General features: G+C 37.0%; 3 protein-coding genes across 3 annotated transcripts in view; 2 read left to right on the top strand and 1 right to left on the bottom strand.

The window, feature by feature from the left end:
- POLR1A (RNA polymerase I subunit A) overlaps positions 1–12,984 on the top strand; it is a 52,887-nt gene extending 39,903 nt beyond the window's left edge. Inside the window, exons 28-34 of the mRNA XM_032237284.1 lie at positions 1,796–1,928; positions 3,992–4,099; positions 5,394–5,654; positions 8,207–8,407; positions 9,376–9,493; positions 10,051–10,215; positions 12,573–12,984. Of these exons, the coding sequence (XP_032093175.1) occupies positions 1,796–1,928; positions 3,992–4,099; positions 5,394–5,654; positions 8,207–8,407; positions 9,376–9,493; positions 10,051–10,215; positions 12,573–12,673 (1,087 nt within the window). The 3' untranslated portion in view covers positions 12,674–12,984. The remainder of the gene's footprint in view (positions 1–1,795; positions 1,929–3,991; positions 4,100–5,393; positions 5,655–8,206; positions 8,408–9,375; positions 9,494–10,050; positions 10,216–12,572) is intronic.
- Positions 10,994–12,517, bottom strand: LOC116522391 (selenoprotein W-like). The gene has a single exon (XM_032237286.1). It carries the CDS (start codon positions 11,875–11,877, stop codon positions 11,623–11,625), a length of 255 nt encoding a protein of 84 aa, XP_032093177.1. The 5' UTR covers positions 11,878–12,517; the 3' UTR covers positions 10,994–11,622.
- Positions 12,985–15,998: 3,014 nt separating the features above from the next.
- The window catches only part of STRADA (STE20 related adaptor alpha), a 35,907-nt gene continuing 24,407 nt past the window's right edge, over positions 15,999–27,498 (top strand). Inside the window, exons 1-4 of the mRNA XM_032235378.1 lie at positions 15,999–16,196; positions 17,220–17,335; positions 24,640–24,727; positions 26,605–26,662. Coding sequence (XP_032091269.1) covers positions 24,692–24,727; positions 26,605–26,662 — 94 coding nt within the window. The 5' untranslated portion in view covers positions 15,999–16,196; positions 17,220–17,335; positions 24,640–24,691. The remainder of the gene's footprint in view (positions 16,197–17,219; positions 17,336–24,639; positions 24,728–26,604; positions 26,663–27,498) is intronic.

Genomic DNA, 27,498 nt, shown 5'->3' with positions numbered 1-27,498 from the left:
TTGTATGGAAGTGTAAGGCACAGGTTTCCAAAATCTGCTCAGACACCAAGAGAACAAAAATAAAAAACAAGTACAGACCAGAGAAAGAATATTTCTACTGTGACTTTTTTACTTCTTATCACTGCCAATTTTCCCTTTTTCACTTCATTCACATGGCTATACCACGGGTACCACATGGGTACCACAGAAAACATATTGCTCCACCAAAATTGTTACCTTCCATTGTGTTGCTGAAAGAGGATTTGAAATTCATCAGTATGTTTATGGGCTTAGGTGGAAACCTTATATTCTCCTGTGTGTTGCTTGGAGAATCCAAGCATGGGTTAACTTTGTCCATTAGCCTAGAGACTGAGTTGCAAAATTGTTGTCCTTGCCTCCTCTGACTAGAAGAGTTCAGTTTTTTAACTCAGTCCAGCCTGAAGAGACTTAAATATTTCTCTAGGACAATAGACAATATTTTAACTCATAATTATTGCTTTTTTGGACATTTGTACCATGTTTCTCAGAAAATAAGACAGGGTCTTTTGACCCCCAAAATAAGCACTTGGCCTTATTTTCAAGGAGGTCTCATTATTTTTGAAGTGCAGGAGGCAGTGAGCGTGATCACCTCATGGCTGCTACTGTGTTGCAATATGTTCAGGAAGGGCTTATTTTAGTGCACGCGCTCAAAAGCCCGATTGGGCTTATTATCAGGGGAGGTCTTATTTTCAGGGAAACAGGGTAAATGTTTTATTCGTTTGGAGAAATTTATTATTTAATTGGGGATGCACGGAGCAGCAGCCACATTACATCTGATTCGCCAATTGTTTGCAGAATGGTTAGAGGGATTGACTTTTGCATGGTGATTTATATTGGAGATCTATCGGTTGACAAAGGGAACCGCCGTGCGGCTCCTTGCCTAATCGTTTGCCATGGCTGAGAGGCAGTTCGCCACTCTCATGTTCGGCTGGTTTGGGCGTGATCCGCTTGGAGAAGTGCAGTCAGACCCCTTGATAAATTGATTGTGCCGCCATCGCTGCCACCACTGCGGGCGGCCATATTTGGGTTTGACTTTTGGCTTCTTTGTTCGTTGCAGCAGCCATCTTGGTTACATTTTTGAATTTCGCACTGTTTTGATGGCCAACAAGGGAGCAGCTTCCCATTCGCGGCAAAATTGATGTGATGTCATAACAGCCACAGACTGTGCGTCTTTGGGAGGTCGGTTTGCCACCATTCCAGCATTGCGCACACGAAGTTGTGGCAGTGTGTGCTCTGGCAATGCTAGTGACAATCATTTGGCAGCCTTTTCAGCATCAAACAATAGCGATCCATCGCCTCTCTATTCGCTGGTATCTGATCATAGCTGTGAGCTTGGGCTTTCAAGTGTATACTCTCCAACTTAAGACCCGAGATAATGGCAGATCATTCTATCTCTGGGAGCAGCGCTGGGGCAGAGTCCTCTCCCTTACACTCTATTCCCTATCTCACCCATTTATTTAAGATTGGAGGCCAGCTACTGATTTACACTTTAAATACAGTTTTGCTCTTAAACACTAACTTTTTAAAATGATATCATCATTACTGGAATTTTTTTTTTAATTTTTTCTCTTAGGATAAAGAAAAAATTTAACTTCAGAATCAGGAGAAAAATATCTAATTGTGTTTAAAAATTGAAAAATATTATAAATAATGTTGTTACAAAATTATTTGAAATTGTCTTTATCATCTGAATTGTGGATCTAGGAAAGTATGTTGTAACATTCTATAGTCTGGAATCCAGAAGTTGTATTCTACTTCTCTTATCCATCCCACCCAGATTCTTTAAAATGTTGCTGGAGACAATTAAAAGGAAGAGTTTAAAGTTGGCATCTTATAACACTGTCAGCACTCGAAAAGCAATTCAGAAAGATTTAGACGCTGAGGAAGAAATTGTTGCTTCACAAGATCAGGTAAAGATATAGACCCTTAGCTGAACTAACATTTTAAAACATTAGTAAGCTGAATGAAAAAATTACATTGATGTAAATGCATGTTTAAAATATATTTGTGTTGCTTGTACTATGTAGTCTACATAACTATGGTAAATATATAACAATATTTACATACATGCATTTTTGAAGAGTACTTAGCTGATTTCTCTTCAAATCGTGTACCTATATATGCTCTTTTTTTAAAGATCAAGCTTATTTTTCATTTGCCTTTTTTTTGGAAAATGTTTCATGTCATGCTACACAATTACATACTATATTTACTTATTAATCAAGCATATAAACTGATATATGTAGTCCATATGGCCTTCTGCTCGATTGTGGCCACGGGCAAGCTGAAAGGCAGTGGGCCAGCTGTCTGTCTGACAGCTAAACCTTGGTCAACATTGGGTCAGGCATCAGAACAATGGTCCCAAACACACCAGCAAATCTATAACAGATTGTCTGAAAAAGAAAAGAATGAAGATATTGCAACAGCCCAATCAAAGTCCACACCTCAACCCAATTGAAATCTTGTGATGGAACCCAAAGAGTATACATAAACAAATGCCCACAAACATCTATGAATTGAAACAATGTTGTAAAGAAGAGTGGTCCAAGTCTTTTTTTTTTTTTAAAAAGTTGGCTTCTCCATTTTGGTTTTCTTTTTGTAAAATAAATGATGACATGGTATAATATGTCATGTATTGTTGTTCGTCCGAAGTTGTGTTTACTTACTTTTAAGAATTGATAAGTACCAGATAATTTTTACTATGTTCTGATAATGTAAATCCATAGAACTCAGAGGTTGTGCTTTCTTTTCCACATGAATGTAAATGAAAAACAAATTCATCAGGAAAAGGGGAATACATGATAATAAGGTAATAATTTCCTTCAACACATTTCCAAAAACAGATGAATACACTTAATTTTACTAAACTAATCACATATCATTTGAGTGAACATATATAGCATGAAAAGTATTTTTTTTTTGGTGATTTTTTTGGTGATTTTATTGACATTTGTAGGCCGCCCTTTTCCCTGAGGGGACTCAGGGCGGCTCACATAAAATCAGGGAGGGGGAAATGCAAACAATAAACATAGACACATGTAATAAAAACAATAGGCAACATGCATTCATCATTCATCATTCGGGAGGGGCAACTATCTATTCACTGAAGATTCTTGCCTGGAGATTATTAGGCAGGAGTCTATTCTGTTTCCTGATTTTTCAATTTTATAAAATATGGAGAAGTTAAAATCAGCCTCTTTTTAGAGATGTATAATTGTGTTGCAGATTCACTCAAAATATTCCTCTGAAGTTGTGGAAACCAGAAAATCAGAAAATTACCAAGTGGCTAAGTTCTCTTTCTTAGCTTTTTAACTTAACTGATTAAAACAGTAATTTTCACCAATTATGCTCCTGTACAAAAAGGAGAATCTTAGGTAATCCCCCCCCCCCCTTTCGGGAAATAAAAGGATGAATTCTATATATTCAGGCCTTTCATTAATCTGATGATTTAGAAGGGCAGAATTTACTCTACTAGAAAATGGGGCTTATCACATGTATTACATATGCTTACATAATATATTAATTTTGTGTACACAATTTATTAAATTACAAAACAATTCAAACCAGAGTTAGGGTTCTATTATCTATCACATTTCTGTAGCAACTACTGTAGTATAGAATGAGGAGAAATGTGATGCTTGCTGAGGAAGTTATGGAAGAGAACATAATTAATGATGATCTGTGATAATTTCAATTAACCAGAGTTACTTTTAAATCTGTTAGAAAAGAAAATATATTACTGTTTCCCCCAAAATAAGACCTCCCTGGATAATAAGCCCTCCCCGAAAATATTGCAACACAGCAGCAGCCATGAGGTGACCACTCTCACTGCCTCCTGCACCTCAAAAATAATGAGACTTCCCCAAAAATAAGGCCAAGTGCTTATTTCAGGTATCAAAAGAAAATAAGATCCCATCTTATTTTCGGGGAAATATGGTATGTAGTAAAAGGATTCCTTTTTCTACCGATATAGGATGACAATGAAGCTGAAACTGAAGAAGACAGATTTCCTGATAATGGAATGACTGAAGGTGATGCTGATGCTACAGATACAAAAAGAAAAGAAAATCAAGAAGATGAGGTAATAATAGATTTTTGTTTTTGTTTTAATAAATGCAATTAGAAGATCTGTCCATCACAGAAACTTGGAATTACTTCACTTAAACAATATCAAACAATCAACACTTGATTTTAGTAGCTAGCTAGTAACATGTAGTGATAAAGGTATTTGAATAGAATTGGTAAGTTCCACATTCAAATTTACCCTAAACTGTGAAAACTTGCCTGAGCCCAACCTATTTCACACTCAGGGTTCTTATAGAAAAGTGAAGAGGTCATGCTATTTAAAAGTGCATATGCTTCTGGGGAAAATATGGGATATTGAGTAGATGAAAAAGAGTAGATAGGCTGTTCAAATAAAAGAAAAGTCAGAAATCATCTCCATATTGAAAAGAATGTTAATCTCGTATACTTGAACAAACTTCATATTTCTCATATTTTTAGAATAATGATATATACAAAGTAATGGAGATCTAAATACTATAAGTCAGATGAAGATTTATGATGGATTTAATAAGCTACAGAAAGTTAAGCCAAATATCTCTATTAATGCAAAAGTTTAGGCATCCTTGATGAAATGTAACTGAACTTGATGCAACTTCTGCATGGTAGAGTTAGCACACATAGAACACATTTATGAAGTTTGGATGAAAACTATTTACGCGCAACTGCTTACAAACTCAAAATGAAAAATTGTGAATATGCCAGACGTTTGAAGCACTTTTCAGTTAATTTGGTGCTATTTTAAAATATATGTACAATTATTGATAAACCCAGAATGTTATTAGCTTCTTAGGTCTAGTATACTGGTAGCTAGGTAAAAACGAATGTTCTGATTGTTTTCATAGATTATTATTGTTATTTTGTCCACTTTCACTGACATGTTTCTCTAAGGCAACTGTCTGAGAATTTGAAAAGGAAGGTAATTCACTTTAAAAATCAAAAGTACGTTATAAAGAAATATTGAAATAGTTACAGATAGCCATTTACATAAAACTGTGGAAGTTAAGGCAAGATCTGGAAATCTTTGTTAGAACTACCTGAAAATTGATCAGATTTGCACATTAAAACCCACAGATTACTGCAGATATTTGGCTGTGTAAGTTTAAATGACATTGGCATCAGGGGTGGTATTCACTTACCTTTCCTACCAGGTAGCAAATGTGAGCACGTACATCTTACTGCATTTTGGAGATGGATGGAAGGATGAAATAAAAACTGTCAAAAGGTTTTGAATGGTTTTAAAAGTACCAATGACACTGTTTGCTTTTCCTGTTTAGTGAAATTGAATGTGATTCAAGTATGTTTCTTTGCAGGTTGATTATGAGAGTGAGGATGATCATGAAATGGGTGATGATGACGATATTCCAGATCAGGAAATGACTGCACCAGATGAAAAAAATCTTGAGGCACTAGAAACTCAGGATGAGCTTTATTCTCCTTCCTCTAGTCAAAGGGTTCAGAGCAAGAGAAAGGAATGGAATGAAATGGCACAGCATAGAATTAATACTGTATTGGAAAGCCATGATGCTATACAAAAATACACATATGACATTGATGATGAACTGTGGTGTGAGGTAAAGTTATTGAAACAGGGAAGAAAAGGATACTTATTCAATTGCATTGCATATACATCAGCTATAAAACTAGGCACCCATTAAAATTGGTCTGCTGACTTTCCAGAATAGGCTGTCTGTACAATCTGTTAAACATCCTAATATGACACCTATTATTTAGCAAATTGTTACTCCCTATGTCAGAAGTTCAAGTTGGGATGCTCATTTGATGAAAATAGTTTTAGAGTTTACACTCTCATTTGTAGTGTACACCAGCACACTACCCTAATTGGACACAATCCACCTGAAAATTCCTATTACCTAATATTCCTGTTTTCAATTTCTGACAAACCGTGTACAAAAAAAAAATACATATTTATGTGCCACATTGCAAGTATGCATGTAAATTGTAAATACATATAACCTAGTATAGTATAATAATATGTCACTTATATGTCACATGCCGTAGATGCTATAAAGTTGTTTTTTCAAGCATTTGTTTTTTGTTCCAGGGAACTGCTCCCTCTAGTTTTCTTAGCAGCATTTTGCAGAAGTTCTTTGCCAGTTCCTTCTTCCTAGATCTGAAAAGGAGTGACTGGTCCAAAGTAATCATCAGGTTTTATATCCAAAACAGGACTAGAACTCAGTCTCCTAATTCCTAAGGAGAAAACTGATTCTTTATATCCATACTTATTTATTTGGCATATTATGTATGGACTAACATATTAACATTTCATCTACATTAGTATCCATGCTTTTAGATTATAACATAAACTTGCAGGTGACTGGGATCAATATTTTGTAAGCTTTTTTTTCTTGTTTTGGTATTGGATATTGTAATGAGAGAGAGTTAGAGGCTAATGAATGTGAGAGAAAGGAAGGAAGGAAGGAAAGAGAAAGAAAGAAAGAAAAAGAAAGAAAGAAAAAGAAAAGGAAAAGCATTTTCTCTCTCTTCATTTTTTCTGTTTTCTTCTTCTCTGGATCCACAGCTATCTTTTGACCACCACCTGACGGCTGTGACCAGGGGGGCATTCGCCCAGGTTCGCCTGGTGCGCCAGTTGCGACCCTACCTGAATCGGGAGGCTCTCACAACAGTCACTCGGGCCCTTGTGACCTCTAGGCTGGAATACTGCAATGTGCTCTACATGGGGCTGCCCTTGAAGAGCATCCGGCGACTTCAGCTAGTCCAGAACGCGGCCGCGCGAGTGATTGTGGGTGCACCTCGGTTCACCCACATAACACCTATCCTCCGCGAGCTGCGCTGGCTACCTGTCGATCTCCGGATGCGCTTCAAGGTGCTACTAGTCACCCATAAAGCCCTGCATGGTAGTGGATCTGCGTACTTGAGAGACCGCCTTCTGCCAATCACCTCCCTGCGACCAATTAGATCTCATAGATTGGGCCTCCTCCGAATTCCATCGGCCAGCCAGTGCCGGCTGGCAACCACAAGGAGGAGGGCCTTCTCAGTAGTAGCCCCGACCCTTTGGAACGAGCTCCCTGTGGAGATTCGTACCCTCACCACCGTCCAGGCCTTCCGCACAGCCCTTAAGAACTGGCTAGCCCGTCAGGCCTGGGGACAAAGATAGCCGCCCCTCCTGAATGATGAATGAATGTTGCTTATTATTTTTTACTATATGTGTCTACGTCATTGTTTGTATTCCCCTTCCTGATTTTTATGTGAGCCGCCCTGAGTCCCCTCAGGGAAAAGGGCGGCCTACAAATGTTAATAAACATTCAAACATTCAAACAAACATCTAGTCTGAACATTTAAATTATAATCATTAATTTAGAAATTGACATCTTTATGAAGGCAACAATCATGAAGCTTATATGGTCTGAAACTCAATAGATATTAGTTAAACTATTTTTGTAGGGAGGGAAGAGACATTCCTTTAGATGCAAGAAGGTCTGGGGTTATAACTGGCATATCTCTAGCTGGGCCTCATCCACAGCACGATGGCTAGAACTCCAATTCTGCCTGTCTGCTCTTCTGACCAAAAGCTTCTCTCCTTGGAATTCCTGCTCACTCTGCACATTGGAGGTGAACCTTAATACTGCAGTTAAGTTGAAGTAACAAATTTGTACATGATCTCTTGTGTGTTGTAAGCCTGAAGTTTGCACACAGACACCTTAGGGGAAACATTAATAATATATCAAGCACAGGGAGTTCATTATTTCAGTTTTGTCTAAGCTGTTGAACCCTTGTTTCCATATGCACGTGTCATAACTTTTTCCAGATGCTGCGAAAATTACTAGTTTGAAAATTTATTTATTTTGTGCAGTACAGCACCTATGTAACAAATATTTTCGCTTAATTATGGACCAAAATAATAGTGAAATGTCCTCAGATATCAACAAATCTTTATTTTAATAAATTTGATCCGAAGGAGAAAACTCAAGATGACTTATAAGCTAAAGGAATTGCTCATTGTTTATGTTTTGGTTCATATAAGAAAATTTATGCTTGAATTTTTCAAATCAGTTTAAGATGAGGCTTCATGATGGTTAGGAGTTGAACGGCTTTTTCACAATGGATGAAAAGCTTTTCATAACCAGAAAGTATTGTCTTGTAGGTTTCACTAAAGCTTTCGCTGACAAAGGAATACTTTGATCTTGCCTCACTTGTGACATCTTTGGCAAATAGCGCTGTCATCCAGGAAACAAAGGGAATAACACGATGTCTCTTAAATGAAACCAACAACAAGAATGGAGAAGTGATGCTCACTTTGCAAACAGAAGGGATAAATCTTCCTGAGCTCTTCCACTATTCTGATGTATGTAATAAGGAAGCTTTCTATATTTTCCATAGGGTCACAGGTGGAAAAAATAGCAGAAAAACCCACAGTGCATGACAGTTATTGCTATTCTAAATCTCAACCATGTAGTGTTTTTCACATATTTAAAATACTTTGGCAAAGTTGAAAGATAATTGGCATAGTTTTCCATAGTTGTCCATAGTTTTTGTCATCCTGATACTGATAGCATTTTTATTGATTTCACAGAAAAAGAACTGAAGAACATTTTTATAGAAATCAATCAAAATTGCTTCTAATATAATAGAAATTATGGATAAATGCCACGTATTTTAAATTTTGACAAAGTTTTTGCTTTTGGCTTTGACTGGAGCTGTAACTCATAAAATTGCCTATATACTTTAATATTTGATTTCAGAACTTTAATCTGTTTACAAATGGAAGATTTTGATAATTGAATGTAGAGTCCCTGCAATAGAGAATATTGATTTACAGGAAAAAAGACCAATATGCGTTAAACATATTTTCTGGTTGTTGTTGTTTTCCTACCTAATTGTTACAATTACTTTCCATGTATTTTTGCTGTGCATAATTAAAGATTAATTCAAGAAAAGGGTGAATTGAAGCAAACAATTTGCACAGCTTTCTGGAAATACACTATATAATTGAGGGGTGTTATGAAACTTTCACTTCATTTTTACTTTTCACTGAGTAATTGAAATAAGGTTGTCGATAGAGAGATATGTGTTTACAATTAGGAGGAAGGTAACAAGAAATATATATGTGTGAATTTTAGCAATCTTTTCTAGAATCTTGCAGGCTTCGTTACACAAACATTTTGTCTGGTTGCATATTGTACTTCTTCAGCTATAATTTTTGTTTGCTAATGTTCAATTCTGTCTTTCCCTAGGTATTCATAATTAGTTGGGGTAGATGATTTAGTTTGTTTCACTATGACTTCCCACACTTGTCATCTTTGTCTCTTTTAGATTTTTGATATGAATAAACTTTATTGCAATGATATCCATGCAATGGCTAACACTTATGGGATTGAAGCTGCTTTGAAAATCCTTGAGAAAGAGATTAAAGATGTGTTTGCTGCATATGGTATGCCATTTTATATAATATCAGCTGAATCTGATAGTATATATAAAGCATTGTTTATAATTTCATTCTGCCTAGTCTAACAGTTATTAAATATTAGTTTTATTTTGGTATTATATATTTGAAATTTGCCACATTTTGATGTCCATTCAAAAAATATTTTGTAGTAACTTCACAGACCATAAATCGGGAACTATTGGCCTATATTAAGCTTTTCATTCAGAGAATGTTTTTACAGCACAGATGATGAAGTTAACAATCCATATTTATTTCACTAATGTTCAATATAGTGGCATATTGAATTCCATCTATTATCAGAATAGTATCTTATATTGATCAAATACAGTAATCATCGGATCTAGAAATCTCTCAATTGTCAATGTTCTCCATCACACATGATATTTAGGATATTGTATAGAACAAGTGACATAAGAGCTTATCAATCATTCACTTGTCTTAAAGATTGAACCCTTTCAGATTATATAATTGAGTCAACAGTATGAATTTTGTGCATTTGTTTGTAAACCACTTTTAAGAAGCATTGATACTTCTATTGACAGGAATTGTGGTTGATCCTCGACATCTCTCCTTGGTGTCAGATTACATGTGCTTTGAAGGTGTTTACAAACCTTTGAATCGGTATGGAATGCAGTCCAATTCATCCCCCTTGCAACAAATGACTTTTGAGACAAGCTATAAGTTTTTGAAAGAAGCAACCATGTTGGGTAAGTATTTCCAAATTATTATGAAAATAACTTAGATAGTAAGATAAATTTTTGAATTCTTAATTGATGAAAATTTATTTTTCCATACTCATGTTTTCCTTTATTTGTCTGAAATTAAAAACATCCAGTTCCAGGCAGCTACAATTGCACAAATTAACAATGTACGAACATTGTTCTTAAAAAGAAATAGTGATGGAAGGTTCACATATAGGTAGTTCCTGATTACTGATCACTGTTTAGTGATTGTTACAATGTTACAATGTTACAATGGCACTGAATGAGGAGACTTATAGTTTGTCCTCACAGTTGTGTCTATCTCAGCATCCCTGCGGTTACATGTTTGTGATTTGGGCCTTTGGCAAGTGAGTCACCTTTACAGCATCTCGTGTTGATCTGATCACCATTTACAACTTTCATTGTCAGCTTCCAACATGCAGGGTCAATGGAGAAGCTGACCAGAGGTTGCAAATAGAAACCATGTGGCATTGCTCCTAACAGTTGCACAGGAGTCACCTAAAAACTGCAGTTGGAATTACTATTGCAGTAATATCATTTTTTATGACTGTGACAGAGTTCCCAATCCAAATATAGTGGTAGTACAGTATCCAAGAACTACTTTTCTTGAAGAAAGCATATTTACCAAAAATATTGGTATGCAACACGGAGTCTTCGGAAAAGAGACAGTCTGTGTCTTTTTAAGTCACATGTTCCTCAGATCCAGAAATCATGGCAGACGGTGGGCTTTACTTCATATCACTATCATAATTGCCTATAATTCTTTTTTTTTTTTTTTTTTTTTTTTGAAGTAACATTTTATTAAACGTTCAGTGCATTTGACAATGTTTGAGCAAAGAAGTCAGAAGTGGGTATAATAAAGCACACAATCCTGCAGTGGGGAAGTGAGGAGCAGCAGGAAAGAAAGAAAGAAGAATGCACATTTTCAAGTTAAGATGTTTTAGGATTCTAAAATTGTTGTTCGAGACAAAGGGTTTTTTGCATCTGGTTTCATCATCTATTGGAAGCGTTTGGATACGACGAAAGCAAACATTTGATGAATCTCCCACTCTTCCTATTTTTCTCCTTTTTCACAATTACTGGTCAATAATGCAAGTATTTAAAAAAAAACATAAAGAAAGCTGTATTTGCATGCAGCACACAATGAAAACAGAAAGCAGGTATGTTAGGAGTTGCAGACTTAATTCACACCCAAGCACTGAATTGGAGCCCAAGTTTTTCCATCCAGCCCTGATCAGGTTGGCATCCAGCGCAAAGTTTTCAGGGAACTGCCAGGTGTCAAGCAACATTTCAGCAGCTCCCGTCATTGAGCGATTCGCCAAGATGAACAAAACAGATTTTTTCTTGAGCTCTGTTGCATTTTGAACTGCTAGCCCAGGCCTAAAGAGGTCTTCATGCCAAATTTGCTTTGATAGCCTTAATTATCTTGTTGAGTTTGACATCGTCGTCCACAAAGCCATCTCCGTTCTTTTTGGAGTGCACCGTCTTCCCAGCTACTATCACTTCAAACCATCCTGTGACTTGAGTCCCTTCGCCGCTAATTTCCAGCTTGCCCGGAAACTCCTTCTCGAGTTCCTTCTTGAGCTGTAGAAACTTGGGTTTGTAGCCTCAGGCTCCGCAATAAACCACCTTGATCTTGACCGCCATGGTTGCGCGCGCCGCCTCGGAAGGGCGGACAGAACGTTCGGATCGCCAAGGTTCTGATCGCCTATAATTCTTAGAATAGGTAGTGATACAGTTCCACGCACGTTAGAATTATTGCCAAATCTTAATACTGCCATCTGTTACGACTCTTCGTTGGAAGCAGGGACATTTGTGTTAGAGAACACTGATGCTAAGACTCACATAACATACACTACATGACATAACATAACATACAGCAGCATGAATTCCCATACTGGAATTTATCATGGATTATGATTAAAGTATTATTCAAGTCTCAGTAATAAATTTGTTTATTTGAAAGTTTATTTGATATAGTATCTAGAGTGCAGTAATAGAAACCAGGTGACTTTGAGTTCTAGTCCACTCCTAGACATGAAAGCTAGTTGGGAATTTTGGTCCAGTCTTAGTCCAACTGACTTCATAGAATTATACATATAGGAAAAACAGAGAGGAAAGCATTACTGGAGAGGAAAGACTGTCTTCAATTCACTAAAAAGAAAGATTGGGATTTAAAAATAGTTCCAAGCATTGAATACTAGTTAAATATGGGTTCCTGCTATTTAGAACATTTTACCCCCTTCCAGGTAAGATTTCCCAGCCTCCCTTTCAAAATACACTTTTTGCAAAAGTGAGAAACTTTATATCCCAAAAGATCATTCTTCTTTCTTTTCTTCTAGGATCCCATGATGAACTTCTGTCTCCTTCTGCTTGCCTGGTAGTAGGAAAAGTTGTCAAGGGAGGAACTGGCTTATTTGATCTTAAGCAACCACTAAAATAGATGTGTTCTTATAAAAAAAAAAAAGAACTTTAACTTGATTTTATTGTAAAAAATAAATTTGCTGCTATGCATTTTATATTTTATTTTTTTAATGTTGTCTGAAAGCATCATCAATTAATCTTTCTAATTTAATAATTACCCGCATCTTTGGATTTTTAAGGATTATCTTCTATATAAATAAAAATGTAATGGTTGTTTGTTCAAAATCGCTAATCTCTGAAAGTTCTTCACCGATTGCTTTGAAATTTTGAAACGTTGCATTTGAATACGCGAATATTTATATATGTATATTATATAGATGTCACACCTGTGATAGGTAAAAACATGATTTTTTTGTAAAAACATGCTTTTTTGAAAACCAGCGCCATCTGGTGGACGTAAAAGCAACGCACGCTATACTAAATATTTCATGATTCCATTTCAATGTTTCCAGCGCCATTTGGTGGACATAAAAGCAACACATGCTGTACTAAATATTTCATGATTCTATTTCAATGTTTCCGATTGCATTGTTATATTGAATTTTCATAGATTTCGATTTATTTTCATTTTGATTTAATTATTTCGTGTGACATTGCGTTGGAATTGAACTGGGTCATTTACCATAGCGTTCATTTAGTGAGTATAGTATATTCAGAACAGTTCGGCCTCTCTCCAGCTTCGTCCTGACAGTCCCTTTATATGTGTGGCTGGCCTGTGGCCACATCCTTTCCCCTTTCCGCCCTTCCTCTGATGAGCTTCAGCCATTTCCGCTGAGGGGGGCAGAAGCCCTTCGGCCTCCCCTCCCTCTGGGCCTTTGCTGTCTGCAGCGGGGCGCCACATGCGCCATCCCTCGGCCGCTTCCCCCTGCCCTTAAGCCGACCTACCCCCAGCCAGCCCAGCGGAGCTCCAGAGGAGGTGGAATGTCTCCTCAGGCAGGCCAGCCGTGTGCGCTCTCCCCCCCCCCCCAGCAAGCCAGCTACGGCCTTGCCAAGGCAGCTCCGATGGGGCAGCGGCTGCGGTGTCAGCCTGAGGTGCAGCGGGGCTGGGGCGGCCCCTGAGTGCCCTGTGAGGCAGCACACCGAGGACTTCTCCGAGATCCTGGACGTCTCACTCTCCCAGGCCACCAACTTGGGGGAGCCCGAGCACAGCTCCTCCGAGGAGATGTTCAACAACTTCCATGAGGCTGACAGCCCCGGCGTCGTCTCCCCCAACCAGCCTTGCCCAGCCCAGCAGCTCCGAGTCCTGACCAATGGCAGCACCTACCCGCCACCCCACTACGCCCAGACTGGGCCACAGCAACGTGTGGCCAGGTACAGCTAGTATTTAATAATAAATATAGTATGTTCACCCTTTAATTTTGGCAAGTGAGTTTATTGAACAATCTATATAATTTAGATTTAAAATATTTTTCTAGATCATCTAGTATAAAAAATATTTGTGTGGTAGCAGCTTCTCTTATTACGTTCACCAAATCTTAAATGAAACAACAACAACTCAATATGTACTTAAATGTCCCTTAGATACTGCTGATTCCCCCAAATTTAAAGAAAAATCAAATGACTTTTTGATATGCTTTTGAAAATGTTGTTTTTGCTTGCTGCCTGTAATCAGAAAAAAAAATAGCGCTCCATTATATAAATTGTATTGGAACATACCTTTGATACCAGCTATAGCTGCCTGAAGCAGGAACCTGAAGAATAAGTAACAGTTGCCAGAATGAATTGATAAATCTGATACATTCATGTGGGAAAGATTCTCCCATGATCTGTGACAGACATTGCTGGAAGAGATTAATATAAACTTCATTCAGATAACTGAACAGCATATGGTCAAGTTAGTATCTTCTTGCCAGTTTTTGTGAGGATCAGAAGTTGCTGTAAAGACCGTCTAGCTTTTCCATTAACAAAATAGCAAACCACTCTGCTTCTGGTAACTGCACAATTGGTTGCCCATATTTTGCTGGACAAATGGGAATTATCATTGTTCCCACATGGCTATCCCCTTCCAGCACATCTGAGTTTACTGATGTAAGACATGTATTCATATCTTGACTGATCATTTCAGTACTCCTTCCCAGTAATACTGATAGAAGGGAGCTTGGGACTACAAACATGCTTCTTAAAAAATCCCTAAGTACCCAACTTCAACCATGACACATGTTCCTGTGATATAAACCAAGGAGGGGCATGGTGGCTCAAGCAGTTAGACACCATGCTTGTCAGCTGAAAAGTTGGCATCCTGAATATGATACACTAGTGCTGCATGACAGGGTGAGCTCTCATTCTTGCCCCAGCTGAAGCCCACGTAGCGGTTTAAAAGCATGCAAATGCGAGTAGATAAATTGGGAAGGTAACAGCCAATGGAAACTAAAATAGACTTATGTACAAGTTGGTTCACATGCAGGATGATAGGAAAGTGACTAGGAACCTGCAGAAGTATAGCAGTCTTGCAGAAATTCCCCCTCCAGTGCCATTTGTCTAATGGAGAAGAGCCAAACTTTTCTTATTTGAACCCAGTAGAATATTGAATCCTGAAAAATATTCCCTGAGGTCGATAGTCTTCTCAGCTGCCTTCACTTCCTTCCATCCCAGCAAGTGTGATAAGGGCAGCAATTAGTTTGCCCCTTGGGAAGGGTGGAGGTGTCCCTTTCAGTACACACTCCTGCAAGGCAGTTCATATAATTGCAACAACTATGCAGGATTCGTTTTTGAGGTGCAGCAAAAAGACCAGTGGAAGTTTGTTTTTTTTGTTTGGACAGGATGAAAGCATATTGCAGGAGGGATGACAGAGAGAAACGATTCAGAGTAATACCTAGTACCAGCAATCACAATATGATTTTCCATTTAATCACTGCATTTTATTTATTTATTTCCAACCAACCTTGTTATTTTGGACAGGCATTGCAAGGAGTTCGTGGTTTAACCTTTGCTTTATTTTACAAATGTCTTGCCTGATAGATGAGCTCAGACAGATCAATTGTTCAAAGTATGGAGGAGAATGAGTTAAAAATGTTCCCATTAAGAAACAAATACGAAACTTTATGTTTCTTGCTACATTTCTGTCGATTGATAAAAACATACATTAGAGACCAAAATATATTTTGCTATTTTCCGAAAATTTCTCAGAACCGAAAGTCCTAACTTCAAGGTATAAGATGTTGGCTCTACACTTTCCTCTCTCTTTGGCGCCGTTAGGCCGCCTCGGGATTTGTCGAGTTTCCGATTCTCTTCAAGCCTTGGGCTGTGACGATTGGCCAAGGAGGACAAAGGGATCCTGGAAGCGGAGTTAACCTCAAAGAATCGCGACCTGCGCCCCTCCACGAGAGATGCGCGCGCAGGTAACTCACGTCTCTCCAGGTTGCCGCGGAAATCTGCCGAGATGAGATGAGTGAGGCCTCGCTGAATTAAAAGAGGGGGGGGGAGGCCTCGCGATTTTCCCAGTCTCGCGCGATTTTCTTTTCAAACGTATTTCTGTCCGTGTTGATCTTTTGTTGGACGCAGAGTTCCAGAGCTCTTTAGAGGAGGCCGACCGCCCGAGTGAGGTATCTCATATTACACTAATAGAGTCGTACTTGTACGCGTTTGTATGCTTGTCCGGAGTCATAAAACAGCGCCGGCAGCCACCCTGTGGATGCTAAAAGCATCTCCGAAGCCGCTGCTAAATCGAGAATACATCCATTTGCCTGTTTGGGGCAAGTGTATCTCGCATCCCAACAACGACCACCTCGAAACGCGGCATTGGCGGCCGGGGTGACGGTGGCTGTTTCTTCTTTCATTTCTGCCCCTGCTTGTTAGCTGTCAGTGGATCACCCACTATTCTTATAAGACATTCGAGGACGCCTCAGATGCTATTTGTTATTCTCCATTTAAGAACAAAACAGTCCTTTCAGGATTACAGAAACAATCCTGTAACTCTGCATTATTATTATTTTGCTTGTTATTATATTTGGCATATTGATAAAATAAAAGTAATGACTGAGTTCTGCCAGAAGAATAATTTGGAGTTCCAGCTAGTGCTAGGGCTGCAGGATAAATAAAAGGATAAATAAAAATGACATCCAGACAACAAGAAGAAATATTTATCCCTAAAAGCAAGACAGTTTGCATTTAGGGGCTGGCTGCAGAGAAATGGGGTACAGCAGCAGATTTTTATAGGGCAAGCTTGTCCCGGGTGTCACATACTGATTTAAGGACTTGAGGTGTCTCTGTTGTAGATATGTTTATTCTTGTAAACATGCGGTTCCTCTTGGAGACCTAATTTAGTTAACACTATCTTTTGATATGTTGATTAGATCTGGGTAATTTATTTGAGGATATTTGCTAATTTTAGTTGATTAACATTGTTTCAGCTTAACAGTCAGTTATCTAGTGACTTCTCATGCAAATTGTGGATTCTGTTAATATTTTAAGGGAAGATGGAAAATCTATAAAGAATAAAATATATTTGGATATAAAATTTCTCAATCATCTCCTTGTACATATATATATGGAGAGTATATATATATATACACTATTAATGGGTGTAGTTTATAATCATACCTTTTGTCTATTTGTAACATCATAAGGAAAACAAGGAACTGCTGGTTGCATCTGCATTGCATTTGAACTTCCCAGAGGCTACTGGGAAGAGAGCTGCTAGCTGTGAGTTCAGGGGGAGTGAAACAAAGTCCAGTGGACCAAGGTAAGAACTTGGAAGCTGAGCTGCTGGTTGCATCTGCATTACATTCGAATTTCCCAGAGACTGCTGGGATGTTTTGAGTTCAGGAGGACTAAGAGGAAGTCCAGTGGAGCAAGGTAAGCATCTGGAAGCTGAGCTGCTGATTGCATTTGCATTTCCCAGAGGCTGCTGGGAAGTTGTGAGTTCAAGGGGATTGAGAAGTCCAGTGGAGCAAGGTAAGCAGCTGGAAGCAACTAAAAATGTAAAACAACAGCAGTACATTCTTGGTAAGTGCATCTGTGATTGTAATTCTATTTTATTTTAGAATGTCTGGCTTAGTTCAGTGCAATACTTACATTGCAGCTGTCTTATGCAGTACGCTTTTCAAATTTGATTACTGTCCTATTTGTAAATAAATTATAAGTCTACGTATATCGTTTATCTAGAATTGGACAATTAGGTGTCCAGCTCAGCCATTCTTTTCTATAGAGCTGCCCCACTATAAGCCCCCTCTACCACAAAGATGCTTCAGGAGAAGGGCAGTATGAATAAGTTTGGGATCTGGCAGGGTGAGAGCTGTGAATCACAAACACAGCTTTCATTGTGTCCCTTCATAATAGATACAGTACCCTTGCTGACCTTACTAGGGATATTAAGGTGGCAGGTCAAGTTGATGACAATACCTCAAATGAGCAGGAGATTGTGGTCCAAGATGAAGAACTTGTTTTGGATAGGGGAAAGTGTGAGGTATTACACATCAGTCATGCAAGAAGAGCAAGGTATCCAAAAAGAGAAGCAACATTCTAGTTGATGATTCAATTGTAAGAGATGTAAATTTAGGAAAGAATATGGAAGTTTTTAAAGAGGTCAGATGTCTGCCAGCTGTTACTGCCAGCAAAGACAAGAGGCGTATTTTTAAGATAATTAAGAATGCCAATAAAGATTGTGATATTGACACTATTGTATGTTCAAAAAAGATGTACTCTGTACAGAATGATTTCCATAGCTTGGGGCAAGAACTTAGTATGTTAGACTGTAGGCTTACTTTTTCAGAGGTTTTACCAGTACATAAGAAACAAAAAGGAAAAGGCCAGCGTATAACGGACTTCAGTGTGTGGCTAAAGGAATGGTGTAAAAGGGAAGGCTTTAGTTATATGATTCATGATGTCTGCAGCTGGTCCAATGAAAAACTGTATAGAATAAATGGTTTGCATTCATCAAAGAAAGGACTGAGTTATTTGACATTAAAGTCACAGATTTTCTGGAGAAGCATTTAAACGGGGACAGAATTAATTGATATAGAAAATTTCCGTCCCGAGCAATCTAAAACAAATAAGGTTATCAGTACATGTAACAAAAATGTTTGTGCAGGTAAGAATATCAATCTTGCTGTCAAGAAAAATCAAGCATTTAATAGTGCCATACCATATGCACTAATCAAACAGATGGTAAGGAAGTAGGGGAAGTCAGGCACAACACAGGTCATGTAGAAAGTAAACACAAGGTCAGTCAAAAAGAACTATACACCATCACACAGAGTATGAGGAAAAAATAGGGTAAATTAGAAACTCAAGTAAATGAAGGCAGACATGGTATTGTTGCCATTATGGAAAATTTGTGGGATGAAACCCACAAATAGAACACATAGCTAGAGGGATTTAAATTATTTAAAAGAAACAGACCAAAGAAAAGAGGAAGTGGAGTTGCACTATATATAAGAAATAACTGTATCTCTACAGAAATAAGAGTACAATATGAGAACTATTTGAATGTGTTTGGGTCAATATAAAAGGGGAAGAGGATGACATTGCCATATGTGTACACTATAGACAAGCGATGGTTAACCTTTTCGCATGTTCGCGATGGAACCTGGAAGAGAGCAGCTGGCTGGTGCTCATGTACACCAGACCAGCTGGCTGGCGCACATGTGTGCAACAAAACCTGGAAGAGCAGCTGGCGGCCGCGTGTGTACCCACAGAGAGTACTCTGTGTGCCACCTCTGACATACATGCCATAGGTTCGCCATCTATAGATCAACCAACCAAACAGGAAATAGATGAACTTTTTTCCAGTTAATTAACTAAGGTATGTAGGAAGTATATCACAATAGTAATGGTAACTACTCTGACATCAACTGGGAGACAAACTGCACCAAGTGGAAGAGCAAACAGGTTCCTGACAATTCTAGCAGACAACTTTGTCTCCCAAAAAGTAGAGAAGGAAGTTAGGGGATCAGCCGTATTAGACTTAATTCTCATAAACAGAGATTAAATGATAGAAGGTGTTGAATATAGTTTCATCATTCAGTAAGAACCTGGGGGGGGGGGGAGTGATCAAGCAAAAAAACAGTCAAACTTGGATTTTGAGAGAGCTAATTTCAATAAACTCTGAGAGAGCTTGGGAAGGATTCCATGAATAAGAATCCTCAAGGGGAAAATAACTCAAGAAGCCTGGGAAATTTTGAAAAGTGAGATTATAAAAGTCCAGTCTAGCACAGTACCAATGAAAAAGAAAAATAACAGCTCTCAAAAGAAAAATAACAGCTCTCAAAAGAAACCAGTATAGCTGCATAAAGAACTCTGATAAAGTGAAAGACAAAAAGGACAAGTATAAAAAGTGGAAAGGGGGGCACATAACTAGGCCAGAATATCATGAAATAGCTCAAGTCTGCAAAGATGAAGTGAGGAAAGCTAAGGTTCAAAATGAACTACGACTTCCGATCAAAGTAAAAAATAACAAGAAAAAAGCTTCTTTCAACATATTAAAAATTAAGAAAAGAGTCAAGGAAACAATTGGTCCATTAGTGGGAGAAAGTGGCAAGAAGGTGAAAAGAACAAGGAGAAAGCAGAACTATTTAACTCGTTTTCCCTTTAAACAAAGGGAAAAAACAGTTCAACTTATCAAAAACCACATCATAAAAAACAGATTAGGAACACAAGTTAAAATAGGCAAGAAAATGATAAGTGATTACCTGTCCATCCTAGACAAATTCAGATCACCAGGACCAAATGGATTACACCCCAAGGTTCTGAAGGAACTGCAGATGTGATCTCAGAACCACTGTACTATGTCTTTCAAAGATCCTGGAGCATCAGGGAACTACCAGAAGCTGGAAAAAGCTGATGTAATTCCCATCTTTAAAAAAGGGAAAAGAAATGGATCCCGGAAACTACAGACCTATCAGCCTGGTCTCAATATCTTCAAAGGTTCTGGAAAAGAAAATCAAGCAATCAGCAGACACCTAGAAGCAAACAAAGTCAGAAACAAAAGCCTACATAGCTTTATCAAAAGCGGATCATGCCAGACAAATCTTATTGCATTATTTGACAAAGTGACAAAATTGGCGGTACAGAGGAAGGCTGTGGATATAATTTACTTGGACTTCAGTAAGGCATTTGATAAAGTAGATCACAAGCTACTACTTTTTAACACAGAAAAATGTGGGCTAGACAGCATCACCACCAGATGAATTTGCAACTGACTGACCAATTGCATTCAACGTGTAATCCTCAATGGAACTGCATCAGTATGGAGGGAAGTATAGGGTGGGGTACCCCAAGGCTCTGCTTTAGGCCCAATATTCTTTGACATCTTTATTAATAATTTGGATAGATGGGGAACTCATCAAATTTGCAGATGACACCAAGCTGGCAGGAACAGCCAACACTCCAAAAGATAGGCTTAAGATACAGAAGGATCTTGACCAACTTGAACGTTGGGCACTATCTAACAATGAAATTCAATGGTGAAAAAAGGTTCTATATTTAGTAAGAAAAACAAAATGTACAGTAGTAGTGAGGTACCACCTATACCTCGAGAGAGGGATCTTGGAGTCCTAGTGGACAATCACTTAAATATGAGCCAGTAGTGTACTGCAGCTGCCAAAAAAGCAAACACAGTTCTAGGCTGCATTAACAGAGGGATGGAATCAAGATCACGTTGATACCACTTTATAATGCCTTGGTAAGGCCACACTTGGAATGCTGCATCCAGTTTTGGTCTCCATGATGTAAAAAAGATGTTGAAACTCTAGAAGAACTACAAGAAGAGCAAAACAGATGATTAGGGACTGGAAGCTAAAACATACAAAGAACAGTTGCTGGAATTGGGTATGTCTAGTTTAATGAAAAGAAGGACTAGGGGTGATATGATAGTATTGTTCCAATATCTCAAGGGTTGCCACAAAGAAGAGGGAGACAAGCTATTCTCCAAAGTATCAGGGCAGGACAAAGAAGCAATGGATGGAAACTAATCAAGGAGAGAAGCAACCTAAAACTAAGAAGAAATTTCCTGAGAGATAGAAGAATTAATTAGTGGAACAACTTGCCTTCAGTTTGAATGCTCCAACACTGGAAATCTTTAAGAAATTGGACAACCATTTGTATGAAATGTTCCTGCCTAAGCAGGGGATTGAACTAGAAGACCTCCAAGGTCCCTTCCAACTCTGTTATTCTATTCTAAAACATCTTTAGGAAGAAGTGTTCATTAATTAACATTGTTAGATGAAAATCAATGATTTAGTACATTAAGATATCCAGTCATGATTTATATGGACTAAGAAATTATTCTGGGAGAAAAATAATTTGACAAAGTCAGTACAAGGCCAATTTTCTCAACAAGTGCCCACCCAGTCGTCCGCAAGTTTTTCCTGGACTTTCATTTGATGGAGGTTCATTTAAGGTCTTGTTTTGCCCATATGCATTGTGGATATATGATACATTAATAATAATTGTATCTATTAGAACATTCCAATAATTACAAGTACACAAATGAATGTCCAATTTTTCCCACTACCTCCCTGTTCCATGAGTCCTAGTATAAATCCAATCAATTATATTTCTGGTTGATTGGTCTTGGCATTTGTGGTGATCAGCAGGAAGAGGATTGCTGCTGAGGTAAAACACCAGGCAGGCAGTTTGTTAGTGAAGGCTAAACAAGTCCAACCCCTGTTTCTTGGAGAACTCTTCCTTGAAATCTATTGAATCAAAAGACAATTGTAGCATTATTGTGGGGAACCAGGGTTCCATTAACACTCACTGTACCACTATACCCAGTAGATTCAGGTCTCTGGTTAAATGTCCATTCTGGTTCCATATTGATATATTAGGACATTTTTCATACTTATTTTTGTAATTTCAATTATGTCCACCAGCCTGAAAGCAGGTTCTTCATTCCACATGGGGTGTGCAAATCTCTCTTGGGGAAAGATTTTTTTTGCTAGGTGTAGACTGAGTGAGGGTCATCAAATGTTTGATTAGGAGGTTCAAGATGGTTTAATTTCAAACTGGCTTCTACTCCCATGGTTAGTAGGATTCATAAATTATCAAAACAGCGTAATTCATTTTTTTAACTTTTCTTACATTAAACATAAAATTACAATATGCATACATATACAATGATAGTAAAATAGTCTCTTTCAATGTAAACTTTTAGAAATATCCATATACTCAATAACAACAACTTTTCAAGAAAATAGTTCTTTTAAGGCATTTTTATTTTTTTCTTTTATTACAATTGAAAGTACCTTTGTTTTGCTAAATTAAATTAAATTACTAGTTTCATCCCATATCTTAGTCCATCATTTTTATATAAATACTGTACATTTCACTTTTTCAATTCCACCTAAACCAGATATCCACCCATCTAAATCCAGGCACCCAGCAACCTTCCCAATTGAGAGATCGGGGAAACATGTGAAGATGATGTTCTCTTTTCCTTGCCCCTACTTCTCTGTTGGTTTGGGGTGTACATGTATACCTGAGGAGACTATTTTCCACACACAACCTACTATGATTCACAGCCCCTTGGAGTGCCAATCCCACTAGCAATCCAAAGCCTCTTGGTAACAGCAAAGTGAAGCGCACAAGTGTTTGGGGTAGTTAGGAAAAGCACAGCATAAAATCAAACAGTAGTGGAAATGAAAAAAGGGGGAAATCCACATATACATACACCCAACTCACTTTATTTTTAGATACAAAATTTCTCACAGTTCACACAACACACTTAACCTAGTTACCGAGTTTTAAAAGTGCACAATTCACTTAACCTTAAAGTCGTCAGATAGGTTGTGTTCACATGTTGAGATACATGTGTGTGTGTGCTATTGCTATTTTGCATGTTTCTTCACTGTCCAAGTTGAAAGCAGTGCTAAGGGTGTTGCACAATATGCTTAACCACATCCGTTATTCTGTGTATCTCAGCATATATATATACCACTTCACATTGCTTTACAGCCTTCTCTAAGCAATTTACAGAGTCAGCATGTTGCCCCCAACCATTTGAGTCCTCATTTTACTGACCTCTAAAGGATGGAAGGTTGAGTCAACCTTGAGACAGTGAGATTCAAAATGTCAAATTGCAGGCAACCAGCAGGCAGCAAAAGTAGCTTGCAGTACTGCATTCTAACCACTGCTCCATCATGGCCCTTAAAATCATTCATGTCTTGAAATTATCTTTGATTATCTGTGTTATCCCTTTTTTAAACTTCCAGTGAAATAATGACTTAATAATTGCTATTCATAGGATTCTAAAAATATTACTAAAATGTTCAATAATAAAATATATGTTCAGAAACTGGGTTGTTTATTCTTTTGCACTCTACAAAGTAGCATAAACTTGCAACACTGCAGTTCCTGTTGCCTAAGTTGTAGATTCTTATTAAGGCCATTGTAGATATACTGCTATTAGGTATTGATTTATTAAAAATACTGTTTGTTGGAAAGAAAGTTTGATTTTAAATTATTATATGAATTTAATGTTACACTGAGTATGAGAGCAGTATTTGAGAAAAGAAAAAATACCATTCAGACCTATGTTAAATCCAGCTCTGGTAGTGATGAATCTATAATGGTGATTGATCAACAGCTGGGACCAGTATGTCTTAAACTATAATGAGATTTTCATCATAGTCTTAAACTCTCTTCAGCCATTATTTATAAGTCATGTTTTTGAATATACTGTACTTTAACTCCATCTTTCCTTTCAATAGGTTGACTTAGGAATAATGCAAGTATGGCTCTCTTCTACCATTATAGGCAATAATGTAAATAATGCTAATATAATGAAAGTCACCATGTCTGGATTATTTTTTTTAAAAATCTGCAATATATTAAATGAACTGTACAATTCAAGAGAATGATGTCTTTCCATAATTGATTCTATTTGGGTAATTTTTGTTATAACTATAGAGTAAAAAATATCCAGTTCACTTAATACAACTAATTAACTTAACTCATTAACTTAAATGAATCAAAACAGAGAAGTTTGGTAGAAATGCTTGTTTTCAGTTTTTTGAGATGCCTCCATTGCTTTTTTCCCCTTTCTATTAGGACACTTCAACAATTTCATGCCTGAAGAGTAGCATTGGCACCTGTGGATTCCATGTCTTTCCTTGTAAGTAAACCAGAACGAATTAGGGTGAGTGTCAATCACTTTCAACAAAATTTAACAAGAAAGTATCTTCTTTTCTTTTTCTTTTTTTGGGGGGAGGGGGATTCACCCAATCACAAAATGTAATTCTAGTTATTTATACTTCTATAGATATATTTCAATCTGTTCTGGTAATGATAGGATTTGATCTGCTAACTCAGCATACTGTATTATTTTGAGCAATCAAAATTTAATTTTGAAAAGTCCTCTGAAAGGAATAGAAATATTAAAGGAAAAATTAAGAATTTGGGGTGTTGCTTTAAAAACAGCCAAGACGATGTTAACAAAGACTATGAAAATGAAAAACAAATGGAATTGATAGAAGGAACTAATTTTAAGATTGGGAAAAAAATGAAATACTTGGATATGAGTATGGCATAAGTAACATAAATAACATAAATTGTAGTTATACCAGGATAATTATCTTAAAGTATGGAATGAAATCAAGAAAGACATGTTAAGATAGGAGAAATTACAATTCAAATTGTTGAGGAGAATTTCTGTGATAAAAATATTTAATGCAGAGTTGCTCTATGAGGGAAATTGACAATCTCTATGATACAGACAGACAGACAGACAACAATAAATAAATAAATAAATATATGTGTATATATATATGTGTGTGTGTGTGTGTGTATTTATGTGTGTATGTATGTATGTATGTATATAAAACATTGCAAGATGCAAGTAAATGAGAAGGATTGAGACTTCCTGATTTGGAATTGAAATTTGCAGACTGCTAGTCTGGATGAAAAAGTTCAATTGATGGTTCAGCTGAGAAACTGGATAATTTTGGAATTAGAAGAGCCCAATCTGTGATTTGAATGGCATGGTTTTCAAAAGTATGATAAAGTTAAGCTTTAATATTTTTTAAGATTTTAAGAGTCATCATAATAGAAATGTGATATTGAGGCTATGGAACAGATATAAAGTGTCTATGCCTTAAAATGCCCTTATAGGTCTCAACACAAAAAGCATTTTATAGAAAAGAAATAGTATGTAAAGAATGGCTAATTTATCTAAAGTTGTTATAACAGGAACATGGAGGCTATAAGATGAAATCAAGAAAGCAATTGACTACAGAAGGATTTAGTTTTCAATATTTTCCATCTACACAATTAAGAGAAAGGTTTAAGGTAGATAATATGACATTTTAAAAATAAATAAATAGTTGATATCATTGTATTTGTTGCAACGGGGGTGGGGGTGGTGAGGGGGACAGAAAAAAGATGGGATTATATAGGATTTTTGCCCTGTACTTTTTAATGTTGTAATTCACTGAAAGACATTATGTATGAGTTGAGCAGCCATATAAATTTATTTAATAAATAAATAGTTGGTGTTATTAATGAATAAATAAACATTTGGAATTGAGTAGTGGAAGGCAGAATTTTAAAGTAAACTACGGCCAAAGAATGAAAAATAGTTACTAAAATATATAAACTTATTGAAATTTTAAACAGAAAATGAATACATGAAAGGCTGAATAATAAAGTAGGCTAAGAACTTCAGACACAATATACTGATGAAATAGTTAAAAAATATCTGGTTAAAAAGATTGAAATTTACAATATGTTGTAATTTAAAAGAGAACATATATAAATTTGTATAAAATGATTGGAATATGATGTAGAAAAAGTGTGTAGAGTTTATAAAAGTACTTCAAATTTGTCTTGTAAATAGATACCATAAAGATCATTTTATCCAGCAGACTTGTAAAAAAAGCCAAACAAATTATAATTTATGTTATCTCTAAACATTTCTCTACTGTTATATGTTTAAGGATCATACTGGGTTTTTCCCCTTTTACTTATAGAAATATGATAGTTATGTCACATTACCTTTTGGGTTTTTTTCTTTTACAGCGGTGGATGTCTGAAAAATTTATTCTTGAGGGCTTAAGGGAATTGGAACTCTTTGGAGGTAAGTGCTTAAACAATATTCATTTTTTCCTCCTTCATATTTTTCAGTGTAATGAAGATAAATTAGGTATTTGCAATAGAGAAGCTGCCATCCTGAATTCTTTTTATGAAAGTTACAAAATTGGATTGGCCTCATATGAGTATCTGTTTTATATAATCTGCAGGTGTAATTCAAAGTTTCTCATATTAATCTCTTATGAATTGCAGCATTCACTGGAAATCCTTTAATAGTTATCCATTGATTTCTAATGAATTTCTCTAAAATAATTTAGATCTTTGCAGGATGGTATAAGTCTTGGATTGATCATCTAAAGATGCACAGGGAAAATACTAATACATTTTGTAACTATGCAAGTTGTAATCTATGCATTTAGTCTAATATTTAGGAAGAAATCATGTCTTTAAACAAGATCAACATGAGTATAGAAAAGAATGATACAGGTATTACTCCAATTACAACAGTTCAATCAGCGACCGTTCAAAATTATGACCCTTTTCAAAAAAATACCACTCTGTCCTGAAGTTACGCATGTTGCAGCACCAGTGGTCATTTGTCCGTAGAAATGCAACAACATGTTCACTGCCTATTCTTGCCCCCCTCCCCCCCAATTCTGCCAGGTCTCCACAGGCTGCTGCTTTGCTAGCATCTCGGATTCCACTTACTTCTCCCCAATTGATTTCCCATAGCTTTACCGTACTTAATTTTCAAAGAGCTCTATAAGAGGCTGACCCATATGGCAGATAAACCTAAGTCTTTTATTCAGAAGCCAGTGAGTGATCACCTTTATTTAACGTGATTCAGTCAAACAAATCCTCAGGTTACAAATGTAATTGGCA

This window comes from Thamnophis elegans, chromosome Z, assembly GCF_009769535.1.
Source record: "Thamnophis elegans isolate rThaEle1 chromosome Z, rThaEle1.pri, whole genome shotgun sequence".
In the NCBI taxonomy this organism is placed as follows: Eukaryota; Metazoa; Chordata; class Lepidosauria; order Squamata; family Colubridae; genus Thamnophis; species Thamnophis elegans.
This window is presented reverse-complemented; position numbering and strand designations above follow the sequence as displayed.